This window comes from Manihot esculenta, chromosome 8 (assembly GCF_001659605.2).
Source record: "Manihot esculenta cultivar AM560-2 chromosome 8, M.esculenta_v8, whole genome shotgun sequence".
Classification (NCBI taxonomy): Eukaryota; Viridiplantae; Streptophyta; class Magnoliopsida; order Malpighiales; family Euphorbiaceae; genus Manihot; species Manihot esculenta.
Genome location: NC_035168.2, coordinates 36,605,431 through 36,624,046, shown reverse-complemented (window position 1 = coordinate 36,624,046; position 18,616 = coordinate 36,605,431). Strand labels below are relative to the sequence as shown.

The 18,616-nt window shown below is 32.4% G+C and overlaps 2 protein-coding genes, 1 non-coding gene and 1 pseudogene across 9 annotated transcripts; all 4 read left to right on the top strand.

The window, feature by feature from the left end:
- Window positions 1–1,241: 1,241 nt before the first annotated feature.
- Window positions 1,242–6,400, top strand: LOC110621139 (annotated as a pseudogene).
- A 325-nt stretch (window positions 6,401–6,725) lies between these two features.
- Window positions 6,726–10,611, top strand: LOC110621138 (probable nucleolar protein 5-2). 6 transcript variants are annotated; one of them, XM_021765237.2, is made up of 9 exons: window positions 6,726–6,865; window positions 6,910–7,188; window positions 7,423–7,464; window positions 7,749–7,928; window positions 8,022–8,186; window positions 8,648–8,848; window positions 9,145–9,642; window positions 9,728–9,862; window positions 9,957–10,611. In XM_021765237.2, the coding sequence occupies exons 2-9, from the start codon at window positions 7,111–7,113 to the stop codon at window positions 10,395–10,397; spliced, it is 1,740 nt and encodes a 579-aa protein (XP_021620929.1). In that variant the 5' UTR covers window positions 6,726–6,865; window positions 6,910–7,110; the 3' UTR covers window positions 10,398–10,611. The 6 variants fall into 6 exon arrangements, with proteins under 6 accessions (XP_021620929.1, XP_043814635.1, XP_021620931.1 ...); XM_021765239.2 differs by having other exon boundaries at window positions 6,740–6,865; window positions 7,089–7,188; XM_021765238.2 differs by having other exon boundaries at window positions 6,777–6,909; window positions 7,089–7,188.
- Window positions 10,612–11,236: 625 nt separating this feature from the next.
- Window positions 11,237–16,525, top strand: LOC110621137 (probable serine/threonine-protein kinase At1g54610). Of its 2 annotated transcripts, XM_043958698.1 has the most exons (8): window positions 11,242–11,441; window positions 11,785–12,390; window positions 12,706–12,990; window positions 13,106–13,423; window positions 13,908–14,135; window positions 14,535–14,635; window positions 15,116–15,233; window positions 15,966–16,525. In XM_043958698.1, the coding sequence occupies exons 2-8, from the start codon at window positions 12,031–12,033 to the stop codon at window positions 16,299–16,301; spliced, it is 1,746 nt and encodes a 581-aa protein (XP_043814633.1). In that variant the 5' UTR covers window positions 11,242–11,441; window positions 11,785–12,030; the 3' UTR covers window positions 16,302–16,525. The 2 variants fall into 2 exon arrangements, with proteins under 2 accessions (XP_021620928.1, XP_043814633.1); XM_021765236.2 differs by lacking the exon at window positions 13,908–14,135 and having other exon boundaries at window positions 11,237–11,441.
- A 573-nt stretch (window positions 16,526–17,098) lies between these two features.
- Window positions 17,099–17,182, top strand: TRNAY-GUA. The gene is given in 2 exon segments: window positions 17,099–17,135; window positions 17,147–17,182. It is a non-coding gene; the product is annotated as a tRNA-Tyr (tRNA).
- Window positions 17,183–18,616: the final 1,434 nt, after the last annotated feature.

Sequence of the window (18,616 nt, the reverse complement as noted above, 5' to 3'; positions counted from 1 at the left end):
ATTTTTTTACTTTTTGATATAATAAATACAATTTATTATATTGATGGATTTTTTGATTTTCTATTTAAGTATAATTTATTATATTAATTGTTATTAATCTTTTGATTTCCTACTGCTTTTTAATAATATATTATAATATATTATTGATATTGTAATAAAAATTTTATTATTAAAAAGTTATTATATTTTTTATTTTAATAATAAATATAATCTTAAATATATATTTATAAAAATTAAATAAATATTATATAAAAAGATGTTTAGATAATAAAAATATATCATAATAAATATATATATATATATATATAAATTCATAATAAAATATTATATAAAAAAATTTTACTACCTCACAATAGCTTAGTTTATTAATTTGGTAATTTTTTGAAATTATATTTAATATAATCTAATTAATAAATGTTATATATTTTTATTATGTAATATATGAATGATTATATAGAATAAATGTATATAAAAAATATTAATGGTGATAAAATATAAAAAAATTAAAGAATTAATAAAACTAATTTATAAAATATTATCATAATAAAATTTTATTCAATTTAAATAATTTATAAAAAATCAATAAACATAAATAATTATAGTATAATAAAAAATAAAATAGTATTTATAATATTATAATCTAAATGTTACAAACTTTGAACAATCAAATTATTAAATTCTTTTATTCAATGCACTATCATATCACCCTTATTCACTACTATTAAATTTTAATAAATTTTATTTTCTTAAAAATATAATTTTTAAATATAATTTATTATTAAATATTAATAATATATGATAATAAATATTAATTTTTTTAATACAATTAAATTTGTTAATATATGATTTTGTATTTATTAATATTTTAAATTTTTAAATTTTTAATTTTAAAATCGAAAATCATACATATTAATTAAATTTTTTATTCTTCTTTACAATTATTTTTTTATAATAATATATTATATATTTAATTTATAATTTTTTCTTATATTATTTTAAATCACAAAAATAAAATAAAATAAAATATTATGATATATTTTTCATCGATTAATAATTTTAAATTTAAATATAAAAGAATATTTTACTCCTCTTAATAAAGAGAATAAATTTATAAAAAAAATATTGTTTTATAAAATAATTTTATATTATTATATATAATAATAATATAAAATATTTTAATATTTGCAGGATCTGAAACTTAAAACGACATTTTCTCAAAAGTTACTACTATCTCGTACAGCTGCAGAAATTTTATTAAACTTGCAGTAAACACCTGATTCTCTCGTCGTAAATTTTGGCGATTGTATGATTGTCTTTCACTAATCTCTCTATAAAATGGCTTATAAATTTGAAATCTAGTTCTCGCAGCATTCTTATCTCGCTTTCCCACTACTTTTCCTCCTCTTTCTCCAGAAAATCTAGCGAAAGGCCTTAGAAACAGCATAGTTGAGGGTCATTTTCTTATGGGGTTTTCAATGAGACCATTTCGCATTGGTTTGTTGCAGGATTGATTCGAACTTCATGTTCTTTTTTGGGTTTTCTTTTGTTTCACTGTGACTTGAGAGGATGCAATAGACTTGCATACAGCATACTGCATAGTTCTGCATTTATATGTAAATCGTTGTGTATTGGGTCTTTTAAATGGTTTAATTTAGGTGGGTTTTTGATGTTCTACCTGGGTTTCGTTTAGTTTCGCTCTTTTTGGGTTAGAATTAAGTTAATGAGCGAGTTTTCAGTTGTTTTTTGTTTGCTTACCTTTTGTTGAATTTGATACTTATAGGCATGTATAAGAACCAACTGCAAGAGTTGGCTCAAGGAAGTTGCTTCAATTTGCTGTCTTATTCATGTACAAGGGAAGGACCGGATCATGCCCCTTCAGAGCTACGGTCAATTTCAATGGAGAGACTTTTGAAACCCTGCATTTTGCTCTACTCTGAGGCAGGCAGAGCATTCAGCTGCTGAGGAAGCACTTACCACACTTGCCAGCAGAGGCCCTTCCAGAGCATTAGGTGCTAAAGTTCTGGTGAGCATTTGGTCAAAATGTATCCATTTTTTAATTTCAATTTTAGAAAAGGTGGTTCTTTTTAATAGTTCAAATATTAGAATTTTTCTTGGATACTTCTGTAGTTCTATGTGGGTTGCAATTATCTTTGTGAAATATTCTAAATTTTGCAAATTCCACAAATATATGATAGTAAATTAGATGCTGCATTCAATCATGAAAAGGTTTGTCAACATTGCAAAAAAAGTTGGGTTTTGAGGCAACTACTTTCTCTGTTCAATATATTATAACATTCCAAAATTTTAAGTTCAGTGCAACAGCAAGAAAAATTAAATAAATAATAAAATGCAAGACAAAATATTGATTCTTTTTTTGGTCTGTTTTGTTGCATTTGACTCAATACCACACTTAATATTTGCACTTTCACGATACACCATTCTCTGATTTTTTTTCTTTTTAATAATTTCACTTCAGTTTACATTATGCATCAGAAAGTTCCATTCAGTATAATAATTTTTTTAGTGCTGATCTTCTGCTCAGGATGAAACAGGAGTCTACAAGAATTTGCTTCAAGAGACTGCTCACAGAGCCGGCTTAAAGCTTCCAGTGTATACCACTGTTCGTTCAGGACCTGACCATGTTCATATTTTCTCATGCACAGTTGAACTTGCAGGAATGAACTTTACTGGGGAGCTAGCAAGGACCAAGAAACAAGTGCAGAAGAATGCAGCAATGGCCACCTGGTTTGCTGTAAAAAGATGTATGGATCTCATCCTTTTGTCTTAATTTATGTTCAGAACTCTCTAATGTGGTTCAAGTGAGGTCAATACTGCTTCGTCTGTCTTACACTGATTAACACATCATTAAAGTCACCCAGCTCAGTGAAGATCTGTTTTCCTTACAGCTGATATAGATAACTACTCGAGCCAAGGCTATACTTCCAATGCTTTTCTCCGGAGCTGCAAATTAGCAATATGACAGTTACAGTTGGCAGAAAGTGGGGAAGCAACCTGTAGCATTGTGCAGCAACAAGTATGGCCCATTTATTGGGTGGGTGGGATTGTGAGGAGAGATGTCATAAAGTAGATGTTTAGCAATATTTCTAGCATGCAGACTTTTGATTGGGCTATTTTTTGGGTCATTACAAAGATAGCTTCTTGGAAATATTGATGTATTTTCTTCCCCATCAAGTTCTTTTTCTGCCAAACATTGCATAAAAATGGTCAAAATTAGAAACTAGTTTTTCTCTTCAAGGTTGGATGTTGATATCAAATGGGCCTTTGAGCGATGAAGTTATCTGAATATTATAACATATGTTTTCTAGTGGTTGAACATGGTTCGTATTCCAGTTCATCTTCTTCTGTGGAGAACAAAAAAGGCAGTGGAAAGCAAGAGCAAGTTGTAATTGCTCGTTTTCTTGCTCTATGCAACCATCAGAATTGAAGAACTTGAAGCAAAGCGATTTCCAGTGGAGACAGGATAAATGTCCCTGTAAACAAAGACTTGACCCCTCCACACCAGGTTTATATCCTATCCAGTGCCAAAACTGGGTATATCCTGGCTTACAAAGTTTATTTTGTATACTGCAGGAGGTTTACCGGGAGCTTTGGTTCCCCTGAAATGGCCATATACCAGATGTGGCAACAAGAACAACTGCTGCAGTTGCAAAACCGTCTATTGATGCTTCGAGTTCTACCGGCACCTCTTCCTGGTTCTCAAATTCTTCCATGTGTTCAGTCCATACTGCCCCCTGACTCTCGCCTATTTGTTCATGTGGAAGAGCGTCAGACCTGTAGGGCCAAGAGTTACAATTGCCACCTCAGGACCATTATTGTCCTACTCAGATAATGTGGCTCTGATCCAATCAGGGGAAAGTCCACAGTTACCATTCAGGAGATACATGAGGAGAAGGCAGAAGAATTATCCAAGTGCTCTCCATCACTGGTTCCAGATCCCCATGTTCTAAGCAACTTGAAGACTGATGCGTGATTTAAGGAACCAAATATTGAGGATGACAAACATAAAAATGGTGCACTAGGAAGCAAAGTTGAAAATGTTCAACTAGTAGAGAGCCAAACTGAGCGATTTCATCTGGCTTCCAACGTGAACGTGGATACAGGATACACACATAGAGGCTTCAGAGTGCAAAACCCCCCCATGGTTTCAACTCCTCCCATTCTACTTCACAATATCCTCGAAGACCAAGTTCGACAAATTATAGATCACATCCATCTGTAGCACCTCCTGTAACAATAAAAACTATGGAGCCTAGACCTTCATCTGCAGCACCGTACATGTGGGACCTGTTTGTTCAGTTTCAACTAGTATTGAAAATATGTTATATGTAATATATTATTATAAAATAAAAAATAATTATAGAAAAAATTAGAAATTCAACTAATATGAATGATTTAATAAAAAATTTAAAAATTTTAAATATTAATAAGTACAAATTCATGAATCAATAAATCTGATTATATTAAAAAAATTAAAAATTTTATTACTTATTATCATATATTATTAATATTTAATAACAGAATTTATTTAAATAATTATATTTTTAGAAAAATAAATTCTATTAAGTTTCAATAGTGGTGAATAACTTTGACAGCAGTGGAGGAGTAGAATCCTAATATTTAAATAATTTTCATTCAATTTCTATTTATTTAAGAGAATGGAGTTGATTTCTATGATCGAGTTGACCGATAAGAATTAGAAAAAAATTTTGCTCGTGATTTTTATATTGAATGGCCATACAAATGTTACATTTTTGTATAAAAAGTGAAAGAAATTAAAATCATTATAATCATTAATGTAATTCAGATTTAATAACTTAATTCTTTAAAATTTGTAAGGGTTGATTTAGAGTATTACAACTACTCTTTTACTTTTTATTATATTTTAATTATTTATATCTATTTAATTTTTATAAGTTATTTAAATTGAATAAAATTTTAATTTTGCAATTAATTCTATTAATTCTTTAATTCTTTATGCTTTATTATAATTAATATTTTTATAATAATTTTAATCGATTATATATATTTATTTTATATAATTATTTATATTAGAGAAATAAAAATATATAATATTTATTAATTAAATTATATTAGATATGATTTTAAAAAATTATTAAATTAATACTATTGTAAAATAGTAAAAAAATTTTACATAATATTTTGTTAATTAAATTATAAAAAAATTTTACATAATATTTTGTTATGAATTTATATTTATATATATTTTTTTTTCTTTAAAGTGATTTATTTTTATTATTTAAACATTTTTTTATACAGTAATTACTTAATTTTTATAAATATATTTTGAATATTATATTTATTATTAAAATAAAAAATAGAATAATTTTTTAATAATAAAATATAATAAAACTTTTATTACAATATCAATAATATATTATATTAAAAGATAGTAGGAAATTAAAAGGGTAATAATAATTAATATAATAAATTGTACTTATTATATCAAAAATTAAAAAATAACAAAATTATATATTAATAGTAATGATAAAAATAATAAATTGTATTTAATATATATATTAATTATAATTTTATATAAATAAAAATTATAAATATATAAAAAGTTATAAATTTATTTCATATGACATAATTATATAAAATTAATTGTACACTTAACAATTTTTTATATATTTATTATTATATATAAAAGAGAAACACATTTAGTATCAATTAATTATGTTAGTTATAATTTTTTTTATACTTTATTTATTACTAAAATTAAAAATAAAATATATATGTTAAAATTTTTATTTGATTGTAATTCATATATTATATTAAAAAATTATAAAAAAATTTAAAAATCACATATTAATAATAATAATAAATTAAAAAATCATATATTATCGATAATAATAAAAAATTAAAAAATTATATATAAATTATAATAATAAAAATAATAAATTTTATTTATTATAAACATATTAATTAATAATATTATTAAATATAAAATATAATTTTAAAATAAAAACAAAACATATTATATTTACCATTAATCAGACATATATAAATTTAAAAATAATTACATAAACTTAAATATATCACTCCCCAATCTCTTGCTAACTTATTTTAACTTATTTTAGAATCCATCAGTAACAAATATAAATATATAGATATAGATGACAACGGAGTTACTCTGTGTTCAGCCAGAACCCAGCCTGAAGGAATGGACCTTGGAGGAGTGCGTCCACATTTCATGGCACTAGCAGTTAGAATAAGATCAGTTGTACCAGTCTGTTCGGCTCCACCAGCAAGGAAATTGCCGACGCCTGGACAAAAGGGAGTACCACCTATCAGAGAGAAGAAGGATACAGTACCTGAAGATACCTTGGCAGCCAGTTTGGAGCTCGACATTTTAATTTGAGTGTTCGCTTACTTAATTCGAATAATGTAGGCGTGGAACTACTTAATCCTCCTGAGTTGTCCCCACATCACAGCATCCCCAAGATGCAGAAAAACCCCCCAAAACCCTAGTTACCAAAATCTAACGTGTAGCCAATCCTATAGTAGAAAGCTCACACGCCGTTCTTTCTTACGACTTAGAAGCCAAAGGCTAAAATCCTAATACCAAAAATGTCCACTTTCATAACTGTAATCCCTAAGATATCCCCATTGGAGACAGGTGTCCGCTATGTAACAGCAAGTGCTAAATCAATTAAAACGGCGAGTATCACAGTTTTCCCTTTGAAGCGCACCGGGACTTTGAACTCTGAAGTCCCTTTCTTAAACCCTAGGAGTGAGGGAAAAAAAAAAAAAAAAAAAAAAAACCTAGGAGATCTCCTCCTAATTCTCGTTCCTTCTCTCTGTGTCACTCGCGCAGCGTGAAAGGGTGAGCAATCGCGTGACTGCTTTCCACTAACCTTAGGAGAAAAGGCATGAATTTGTATATCTTTATCATTTGTTATCTTTCATGCGTGATCTCTGCTTCAGTGGTCTCACAAGAATAGCTGATAAAAGAGTTTTTCTGTGGGAGCTTGTTAATGGCGGAATGCGAGATGGTTTTGGTCTAAACCATGCATGGTTGTTAAAATTGGGAAACTTTGATATTGCAGGTCAGTTTTGAGCCGCTGAGGTATGCTTGTGTTGTTTGAGACGCCAGCGGGCTTTGCCCTCTTCAAAGTTTTGGATGAAGGGAAGCTAGCTAAAGTTCAGGTAATCTTTGCTGAACCTTTTATTTTACACCGTTTGGGTTTCCGGAAAGCAGAAGAAACTAATACGGGTTCATATTTTCTGTTACTTTTGCTTTTGGAATGTTCATTTTTTTTTCTGTTTCTTAAATGCCCACCTGTAAATGCTCCATTATGTTCTCTCGATTATCAAATTCTGAATACTAGATAATTCAAGTTCTAATTTACATTAAGTACTCCATTTGTGTTGTTGTTGCAGGACGTATGGAAAGAGTTCTCCACTGCAGACTCAGCAAGAAAGGTTCGCCTTCTCCATGTGTGGTTGTGTGTGCTCGCGTGCACACGCATGGCACTGAAGATTTGAATGATGAACCAGTGTGTAGTTTTTTGGTTGACAACTTAATTTGCATACATCCTGTGCAGTCATAGGCCGTGACGAATTTACTGTTTTGGTTGTCATTGACAATTGTCTGAAATATGTGATGGAATCATCTCTCTAGGATAGTCGAATTTACTTTTTCTGTTATAATGTCATATTAGTTCCAAAATTTTACTTTTTTTTTTTTACCTTTGTGTAAACATCAGGTTGTCAAGTTGAAAGCTTTTTCCAAGTTTGAGAATACATCAGAGGCTCTAGAAGCTGCAACAAAGATAATTGAAGGCACAGCTAGCAAAGGTCTCCGCAAGTTTTTGCAGGCTCACTGTGAGGGTGAAACTTTAGCTGTGGCTGACTCAAAGCTTGGAAATGCTATCAAGGAAAAACTGGTATGTTTATTTCTCTAGTAGTTTTTACGGCAGACATATTCAATTATAACTGGCTTTGAGCTTGTCTTAGTTGGAGCCTTTATTGTCTTGCAGAAAATAGAATGTGTTCACAGCAGCGCTGTCATGGAATTGATGAGGGGTGTTAGGAGTCAGTTGACTGAACTCATAGCCGGTCTAGGCACTCAAGATTTGGCACCAATGAGCTTGGGTTTATCTCATAGTCTGTCTAGGTACAAACTGAAGTTCAGTCCCGATAAGGTATTCATAATAAAGCTTATCCTTAGTAATTTTATAGTTGAAGCTTCCTCTCTGTGCCTTTTTCTGTTGAGAGCACATGGTAGTGCTTTGATGGTCTTAATTGTATTTCATTCTCTGGTGTTGGCTGTTGAATGTATCAATTACAATTACTTGTTTGTCACTTGGGAAGTCCTTGGTGATTTGCTTGAAGTCGGGTTTTTATATATCCATTGATAAACCTAAAGATCCAATCTTGTTCTGACCTCACATGGGTTCAGCTATTTTTTCTCAAGGGGTGTTTTATCGCAAGGGAAAAAGATTGATTTTTCTGACAAAGATTCTTAATTCAATTAGCCTAACAAATTTTCGCTGGATAAGATATTTAGTAGTCTTACATCACCAAGTCTCACAAACAATGTGCGGCTTTCTTTGGGCTGTTGTGTCATCTTAGCTCTTGCTATTTTTTTTTTTCCTTTTTTTAGGTTGATACAATGGTCATTCAAGCTATTGGTTTGCTTGATGATCTTGATAAGGAGCTTAACACATATGCAATGAGAGTTAGAGAATGGTATGGTTGGCATTTTCCTGAACTTGCTAAGATTGTACAAGACAACATCCTATATGCCAAAGTGGTGAAACTGATGGGCAGTCGTGACAATGCTGCAAAGTTTGATTTCTCTGAGGTGATGTTCTAATCTTTCTTTATTTTAATCACATGGTTTTTGTCTGCATGCATGGCTTATGGTCTTATGAAATCATGGATACTGCCTATAAGCACAGTCCTCCTTTTTGGAGGTTATATTATCTGTAGGCTTATGCCATGTGCTGCCCAGGATTCCACCTGAACAGTATTTTGCCTAACTGTTGTCTTTCAGAGTTGTTATTAACAATATGCACAGACATCAGTTTCACATTAAGAGGATTTAAATCATGCTCATAAAAAATGTTTCCGAATTTTTCTTTCTCTTAAATATCACAGATACTACCAGAAGAAGTTGAGACAGAGCTGAAGGATGCATCTTTAATATCCATGGGAACTGAAGTCAGTGAAGTCGATTTGATGAATATTAGAGAACTCTGTGATCAGGTTTTATCTCTAGCTGAATATAGAACTCAGCTGTATGATTATTTAAAAAGCAGGATGAACACCATTGCACCAAATTTGACTGCCCTTGTTGGGGAACTTGTTGGAGCTCGTCTCATTGCTCATGGGGGTAGCTTATTGAATCTCGCAAAGCAGCCTGGGAGTACAGTTCAAATTCTTGGGGCAGAAAAGGCTCTTTTCAGAGCTTTAAAGACAAAGCATTCAACTCCCAAATACGGGTTAATTTTCCATGCATCCTTGGTTGGTCAGGCAGCTCCCAAGTTGAAGGGGAAAATTTCCAGATCGTTAGCTGCAAAAGCAGCACTGGCAATTCGATATGATGCTCTTGGAGATGGCCAAGATAACTCTCTTGGACTGGAAAACCGTGCCAAGGTACTTGAAAATTTTTTTGCCTAAGAAAAGCTTGCATTATTTATTCATTTCAGTGGAATAACAACTTAGATGTGAGTATTTTTAGCTTGAAGCACGGTTAAGGAATCTTGAAGGGCGAGAATTGACTCGTTCTGCTGGATCTGCTAAAGGCAAACCTAAAATAGAAGCCTATGACAAGGATAGAAAGAAGGGAGCTGGAGGATTGATCACTCCTGCCAAGGTCCATCTTCGGTCTGATGTATAGTTTCTAGTTTTCTCTTACATCTATTTTTTCTTTTCAGCTAATTATCAACTTCCCTTTTCCTCTGTTGCAGGCTTATAATCCTTCTGCGGATGCTCTTCTTGGGCGAACACCAGACTCCACTTCTGGGAATGGGGAAGAAATCGTCCCAAAGAAGAGGAAGAGTGAGACAGAACCATCTCATACTGGAGGAGTGGCAGAAGAAGCTCCTGTTACTGGTGAGCAAAAGAAAGAGAAGAAGAAAAAGAAAAAAGCAGATGAAGGGGAAACAGCTGTGCAAAATGATGGAACTAGCACTGCTGAGCAGGAAGGTGAAGGAAAAGCAAAGAAAGAAAAGAAGAAAAAGAAGCATCAAGCTGAAACTGAAAGCAACGATGTGCAAAATGAGAGTGAAAATGTTGATGCAGGAGAAAAAAAGAAAAAGAAGCGAAAGCATGCTGAACAAGATGAAGAACCTGACATGCCAATCAAGAGAAAAGAGAAAAAGAAGAGAAAAAATGACCAAGGAAAGTAGAGGTTCCACTGTTACAGGCTATCCAGCGATTTTTGCAGAAGAAATTACGCAGCAACTCCATACTTTGCTGTATAAAATTTTTTTAATCATTTTTTGTTTGTTAGCTTTATTTCCATTGTATTTTCCGATTGCCTATGGAGGTGTGTAAGAATGTACTTCCTGAGAGAGAGGCAAGCTGTCCTCATAATTGATTAGTGATTTCTGTTATAAGACAGAGTATGGGCCTTAAAAAGAATAATCTTTAGGTATATATAATTGAGTGATTAAATTTATTGAATTTGGTTAAGCTCTGTATGTTATGAATAGATAGAATCTGTTAATTATTAATTGATATTTTAAAATAATAATTAAAAATTGCATATTATCACAAATCTTAACTGATTTTTAATATTTGACATTATTTTTTTAATGTTTTTAAAATAATTATGATATTTAGAATTAGAATACTGAAATTGAAAATGAGAATAAAATATTTAAAAAATAAAACAATATTTAGCCAAGATCATCTTTCAATTATCAAGTTAAATAATAGTTTTGAAAAAATAAATTATGTTTTCATCAGTAAATTATATTAAAATAACACATATATATCTTTTTTTTTAAATCAACAATGTATTTTTTATCGGTCAACTTAAAAATATTTGTATTTATATTTGAAAATAATATATTTTTAAAATAATAAAATTCAAAATATGAATATTAAACTATTGAATTTTAAAAATTTATGAGACAAATAAATTATTTTTTAAATATATTTTTAAAAATTAATTAATAAATTTGTTCTTATAATTTTCCGAAGAAGGAATGAAAATGCATGATGAGAGAGAGAGAGAGAGGGGGAGAGGAGACAAGGCAGCTTGGGGGTTTGACTCGGAAGAAACAGCCAAAGGCGTATTGATCTACTACTGTCTCCTTAATTCTCGCTCTCTCTCTCTCTCTCTCTCTCTCTCTCTTTCTAGCTCTCGCGTATAAGGAAAGAACCAACGAAACGAGAAAAGCAAGCCAAGCTCCAAAAACTAATACTTCCAATTCAAGAGAACATAAGTACAAACCCTTACTTCTCTCTCTTTCCATCTCCCTGTCTCTCTCAACATCACTCTTTATTTTCTTATTTTCACTTCAATTCTCTTCTCGCAACCTTTCTTTGATCTTGTTACTCTTTCTCTTGCCAGATCATTTTTTTCTAAGAAAATCTTTTGCTTATAGTTAATGAATCTTAAAAGCCTCTAAATCTTAAACCTTTGGGTTTATGATTTGCTCTTATTCATTACTTACAGGCGTCAGTGATGATTAGTTGAGCTGTAACTTTGTTATTATTATAATTATTGTTCTTTTTTTTTTATCATTTTGACTTTTCTGATTTTTTATTTCTTATGATTCTTGACAGGTCTGAATCTGGAAAACAAGGTTTTGATGCTTTCTTATGTAAGGATGCCAATTTGATCATTTGAGATTGTTCTAATAGTGAATTGCGTGCTTTAGATCAGACTGAAATAATGTTGCGCATAAACTTGTTTGTTTTGGGGGGTTTGTTTTGTGCTTGGCGATTAATTTCTTGATTTGCAGTGAGTATATCCGGATTGTGAATATACCCACATAGACCATGTTGAGAAATGAGGCTTAGATTTGAGAAATGGGGTGTATTCTTGGTAAAGAAGTAGCCTCTGGCATAGTTTCAGAGTCTAAAGGGGTCAATAACCTGAGTGTTGAATCCAGAAGAAAATTAGATGATATTTCTGTGACAAAGACCGACAATAGTAGTGTTGTTGAGATTCAAAATGAGGAGACTCATAAGGAGGAGAAATTGGAGGGGGATAAAAAATCTAGGGGGGAGAGAAGGTCTAGGCCAAACCCTAGGTTGAGTAATCCACCCAAGCATTTGCGGGGTGAGCAGGTTGCAGCTGGATGGCCACCATGGCTATCAGCAGTATGTGGGGAGGCACTCAATGGATGGATTCCGCGGCGGGCAGACACATTTGAGAAGATAGATAAGGTGAGTTTCACATTTAGATCGAGTGCAATTTTATTTTTCTTGATGTTGATTTGGTGGTTCTGAAACTAATATTGAATCTGTGGTTAGTATAGTGTACTCTAACTGGAACCTGTCATGAATGATGTAACTCTCCATTTTTGAAATCCAAGTCATAATGATTTTGGAGTCTACTTCAAATGAAAGGAAAATGTGATGATCAAAAGCATCTAGCTAATTTAATTATTCCTATTGTTGAGACAACTCCTTCTCAAATTTATTGTTGTTTCTGGAATTAGCATTCTTATTCACTATTGTGTCTTTCATCCATACTGGCAGATTGGATCTGGAACGTATAGCAATGTGTACAAAGCTAGAGATCTATTAACGGGTAAAATTGTTGCCCTAAAGAAGGTTCGATTTGATAATTTGGAACCTGAAAGTGTGAAGTTCATGGCTAGAGAGATCCTCATTTTGCGGAGATTGGATCATCTGAATGTTGTAAAGTTGGAGGGTTTAGTTACATCCAGGATGTCATGTAGTTTGTACCTGGTATTTGAGTACATGGAGCATGATCTAGCTGGACTTGCTGCTAGCCCAGGAGTAAAGTTCTCAGAGCCACAGGTTAGTCCATATCAGTTTCGAAATTTAATATTCAAGTGGATGCCTATGCTTCCTTAGTGTCATAACGGAAGTAGTTTTCATATATGTATTATCTTACCATGAGTCCACATTTCAGGTTAAATGTTACATGCGTCAACTATTGTCTGGACTTGAGCACTGCCACAACCGTGGTGTGCTTCATCGTGACATCAAAGGATCAAATCTTCTTATTGACAATGAAGGGGTTCTACGAATTGCTGATTTTGGATTGGCATCTTTCTTTGATCCCAATCACAAGCACCCAATGACTAGTAGGGTCGTTACACTGTGGTACAGACCTCTTGAGCTTCTGCTTGGGGCTACTGATTATGGTGTGGGAGTCGATCTCTGGAGTGCAGGTTGTATACTAGCTGAGTTATTAGCCGGGAAGCCCATAATGCCAGGTCGTACTGAGGTAAATTCTAATTTGCAAGAGCGCATGGATTTCTGTAATTCAATTTCATTAGCCTTTTGTATAGCATGTGCTTATATCTTCCGTAGTCAATTTAATTCCTATAATTTGAAGGTCAAATATATTTATACAATGATATTGGCCAAAGGGCCAGAAATAGGGTGTTGCAAAAAGCTTTAGATTACTTGATGAATTTCACAAAACCCTTGATTTCTGGCTGGGCAAAAAAATTGTTGGGAATTGGTTAGGTACAGAATTCCGATAGACCTTTTTTTTTACAATCAGAAAACTTCTGTTAGCAATGCTGTAATGATGGAGTATAAAGTCCATGAGGGAACTAACCTCTGCAAGTTGTCTGAGATATACATATATGCATGTGCACACACATTTTTGTTGAACTTCATCCTTATAACTTTTGTATTGACAGATAACTTGCATGCATATGGTATTCTCAATTCTAATGGCAATTATTTTGTCAATGAGTTAGGTAGAACAACTGCATAAGATATACAAGCTATGTGGTTCACCTTCAGATGATTATTGGAAGAAATCAAAATTGCCTAATGCGACTTTATTTAGACCCCGAGAACCTTACAAAAGATGTGTAAGAGAAACCTTTAAAGATTTTCCACCATCATCATTTCCTCTCATAGAAACCCTTCTTGCAATTGATCCAGCTGAACGTCAGACAGCCACAGCTGCCCTTAGAAGTGAAGTAAGTTTCTCTTTTCAATTTCTTTAGGGCTCTTTTCTTCCAACTGGTTTAGTGCTCTGTAATGTTGCCAGTGTTCTTTTCTTCTGTCAAGTCTTATCATCCTAAAAGTCTTCTGTGAGGGGCCGGTGAGGGGTGATGGGTGTTTGTATTGCTCCTTAGTTCTGATGAAATCTGACATGTCTTTTTGTCACTGAATCTAATTCAATTTTGAAGTGGTCTTCTAACTACATATTGAATTCTCAGAACAACTTTCATTTATGGAGAACCACACAAACTCATAAAAGGCTACAAGCCAAAAAAAAAATAACAATAAAAGAGAAAGAAAGAAATTGCACTCTTAAAATATTTGGAGCCAAGTATCAACCTCTATTATTTTTCTTTTGACCTTGTACTATGCAGTTCTTCACAACAGAGCCTTATGCCTGTGAACCTTCTAGTCTCCCAAAGTACCCCCCAAGCAAGGAGATGGATGCTAAACGGCGAGATGATGAAGCTCGAAGGTGCCTCTTTAGACCTTCACTTGATTTATTTTCTTTTCTTGTGCAACATTTCAGTAAAACCTCCATATGTGTTGTGTGCATGAGTTGAAATAGGGCTGCACACCTACTTATGACTGACATCTGTTAACAGAAGTTATGTTATTCGCCAAGTATTAATAGAATGATAAATGTAGTGTACTTTTTATTATCCAAGCAAAAAGGGAAAGTATTTCTTTAGAGTGTTCTGAGCTTAGACATCATACTATTCTGGAACATTCATAGACATTCTCTAGGACAGGATTTGGCATGATTGTAATCGTAGTAGCATATTCACCATCATTTATGTTCTTTTTTCTGATTAAAATGTGATTCACTTTATATTGTAAACTTTTCTATAGAAATGATCTGCAATTCACCTTCCTTTAGATGCATGACATATACATAGCATATCCATATCTCTTGTTAATTACTGTAGTTAATTTAAATTTTATTCATATGTAGATTAAGAGCTGCTGCTAAACCACAAGGTGATAACACGAAGAAAGCTCGGACACGTGAACTGGTTGCTAGGGCTATGCCTGCTCCAGAAGCCAATGCAGAACTTCAATATAATATTGATGTATGTCTGTTGACTATTGTTTTGATTTTGCATGAGTAATACATGACCTTGTTCTGGGTTGGGCCTGGAACCAGCCTGATCAAATCCAGTACTGGAACTGGTCAATAGTTCACGGCCTTAATGTGGATCAGAATTGTCATGGGAACGGCTGATTCTGTCCCCCCCCCCCCCCCCCCAAACTGGAACCATTAGTCCATTCGAACTAACCCCTGCAGTCTGATTCAGGGCTATCCCCTCCACGGACTGGAACTGCCAGTTCAGACCCAGAAACCAGCTTATAGCCCTCTCTATATGTGGGTCGTCTCCTTAAAATTTTGTGATCATTTCCTGTGATTTTAGTTTCTTAAGCAAGAAATAACCAAATATATAAAGTTAGCATCAACTAGATACTAGTGGTAAAATTTTATGTGCACCCTTGGCCTCTTCATTTTGCCTCTAAATTTGACAAGAAAATCCTTTGACTGGTGACAGTTAGGAATTCTAATTTCTGTTTGTTCTGGAAGAGAAGGTTAATGTTTTCCCTACAATGAGCTCAAGTTATGTATTTGCTATTTCATTATATATGCTGAGACGGCATTTGTTTCCTTTGTTCAGTTAATGTGTAGTAGTTGTGGATCTGCATTGTTGTAATTTACGTGTCAACTATGAGAGATTTCATTGGTTTGGTGACTCAATTCCAATTTTGCTTACGTTTTTTTGATTGTTTACAATGTTGTTATGTTTGTAAAACAGAGAAGACGGCTGATTACCCATGCAAATGCAAAGAGCAAAAGTGAAAAGTTTCCCCCACCTCACCAGGATGGGGCCCTCGGCTATCCTTTAGGATCATCTCAGCATATTGATCCTGCATTTGTCCCTGCTGACATACCTTATAGCTCTACATTCACCTATTCAAAAGACGCAGTGCAAACTTGGTCAGGTCCACTGGTTGATCCAGCTGGGCTTGGTGCTCTAAGGCGAAAGAAGAATGGCGTAGGTAATGCGCGAGAATCATCAAAAACATCAACGGGGAACCAAAAAGACAAAACTGGCGAAATTCGGTTTAAGGAAAAGAAAAGCATAGCCTGAACTTTGAGGACATACATACATATCGGGAAATCAGATTTGTGAAACAGGGGATTGCCTATACAGCAGAAGCCACGCTGCTACTTAATGCAAGTGGTTGGCTTCTTCACACATGGAAGATATATAATTGTTTTGGTTGAAATTTTACTTGGGTTGAAATCAAATTTTCTATACTTTTTGTTTCCCATTTTCATGATAGAAAATTGAGATGATGAGAAAATTTCATTAATGTGTATATTTTGAAAAAAAAAAATTTTTCTTAAAGCTTCTTGTGTGAAAAGTAAGAACTGTCTAAATGAGTGGAAAGAAATCAATAATTTTTTCAGGAGACCCATTCCCTTCTTTTTAGTTTTTCCTGTTCAAACTTGAGACTTCTCGGTTCAGAACACTTCTAAGCATGTGTTAAGCCCCATTAATTATATTCACTTTTAATATTTTAGTTGTTGTTGCAGGGATGTTAAAAATGATTCCTCACTTCCCAGTGCAATAGAAGTTTGTAGGATATCTAACATTCTATGGTATATTGCCTTTTTTGTTTTTTTCTATCGAAAGATTGTATTTAGTTGAAAATTATGCTGACAAAAAGTGAAATACAAATAGACATTAAACAATTGAATTACAAGAGAAATTCTGGTCACGAATGACTTTAGAAGCCAGGGGCATGTAAGCAGCAAGAAATGCCATTAAGTTTTAATTACATTCCTAATCCTATCTCTGTGATTAATCATCAACGGCTCTTATCATCCTCCCATCCAATTTCTAGATTAGAATTAAAACCGAATTGGGTATTAGCTATCAAACCGACCTTAGCTCAGTTGGTAGAGCGGAGGACTGTAGTGGTAGCTGTGATCCTTAGGTCGCTGGTTCGAATCCGGCAGGTCGGAATTTTTTGGTTTTCGCCCAAAAGAGGAAAAGGAAGTGTGCAAACGATCCAAAAAGTCTCAAGACAGATTTCTTCTCTTTTTTTTTTTTTAAGAGAGAATAAAAACATAGAATCTGATACAGATCAAACGTGTCCTTAAAAAGTAACAAGCAAACATAAGAAATTACAACATCCAAATGCCCAGCACCATGTTTTAATATAGGCTTTGCCCCTTAACTTTTCAAAAACATCATTATCCTCATGATTTAATCTTCATTCTATTTGTTACTTCAATTTTTCAAATTCTCAATAACTTAATTCCTATAATATAAATAAGAGTGCATATCACCCGTTTAAAAATATATTTTAATTCTTGATGTGGAAATATATATATATATCACGTATCAATATTTTTTATTTAAAAGTTAAAAAAATAAATCGGATGAAATAGAATTAAAAGAGTAAAGTGAAAAAAATGTGGGGATAAATTATAATTCACCTTACAATATAACTAGAATGGTATGCTTAAATAGTTTCAAAGAAAAGTTGAAGGTACTCTTAAAGTTGCTTGTTTTAGTTGTTTTTCTCCATCATTTTGGTGTGTTGGTTTTTTGCATGCAGGGTACAAAGGGCTTTAATGATAGAGTTTAACCTTTGGGTTCTGCTTGTTTTTGAAGGGGAGAGGCAATGCTCCTTATGCGGATACCTCCTTTCTTTCTCAGGTTTGGTTTAGTATAATCTATATGTGCTTCAATTGACTTATATATGTTTTTTCACCTTAAGGAGAGTGGCATGTTTTAGTTTAGATATTCAAAATCTCTAATTTCATACGTTGACATACGAGTGTTTAGATGATTGGCCCCTAAAATATAAAAAATCATCAATATCTCTAATCAATTCAGTAATTTAAATAAATCTCTTGATCGAGCGCACTATTATTTATTTTTTGAGTTCAACTACAAATGAATTTTTTTATAAAATTTGATTGTTTGTATTTCAGTTATATATTTATATATATAATTCAGCCATCTATAAGCCTCCTCCTATCAGGCATTAGTCCTATTCAGCGGCAAATATCCAAAAAAAAAAAATAATTAAATTGAAATTTTTGGAATCTAAATAGAGGGTTAGAGTTAGAATGTATTGATAGTGTTTTGCTTGAATTATCTACCTTCAATCCATCAAATTAACATGGATATATAGGTTTTAACGTTTTTCTTTAAAAAGATTTAAGGAAAAAATACAAAAAAAATATTTTATAATTTTATTAATTTTTTATTTTAAATATAAAATTTATTTCAAAATTTATGGTTTAATTTTATATCATAATAATATTTTATAATATAAATTTTATAATAGTTTTAAGTCTAGAAATTATTATTATTTGGAAATGATAAATTTAAGCTAACACAAAATTAAACTATATGTCCTGAAATAAGTTAATGGAAATTTGGTA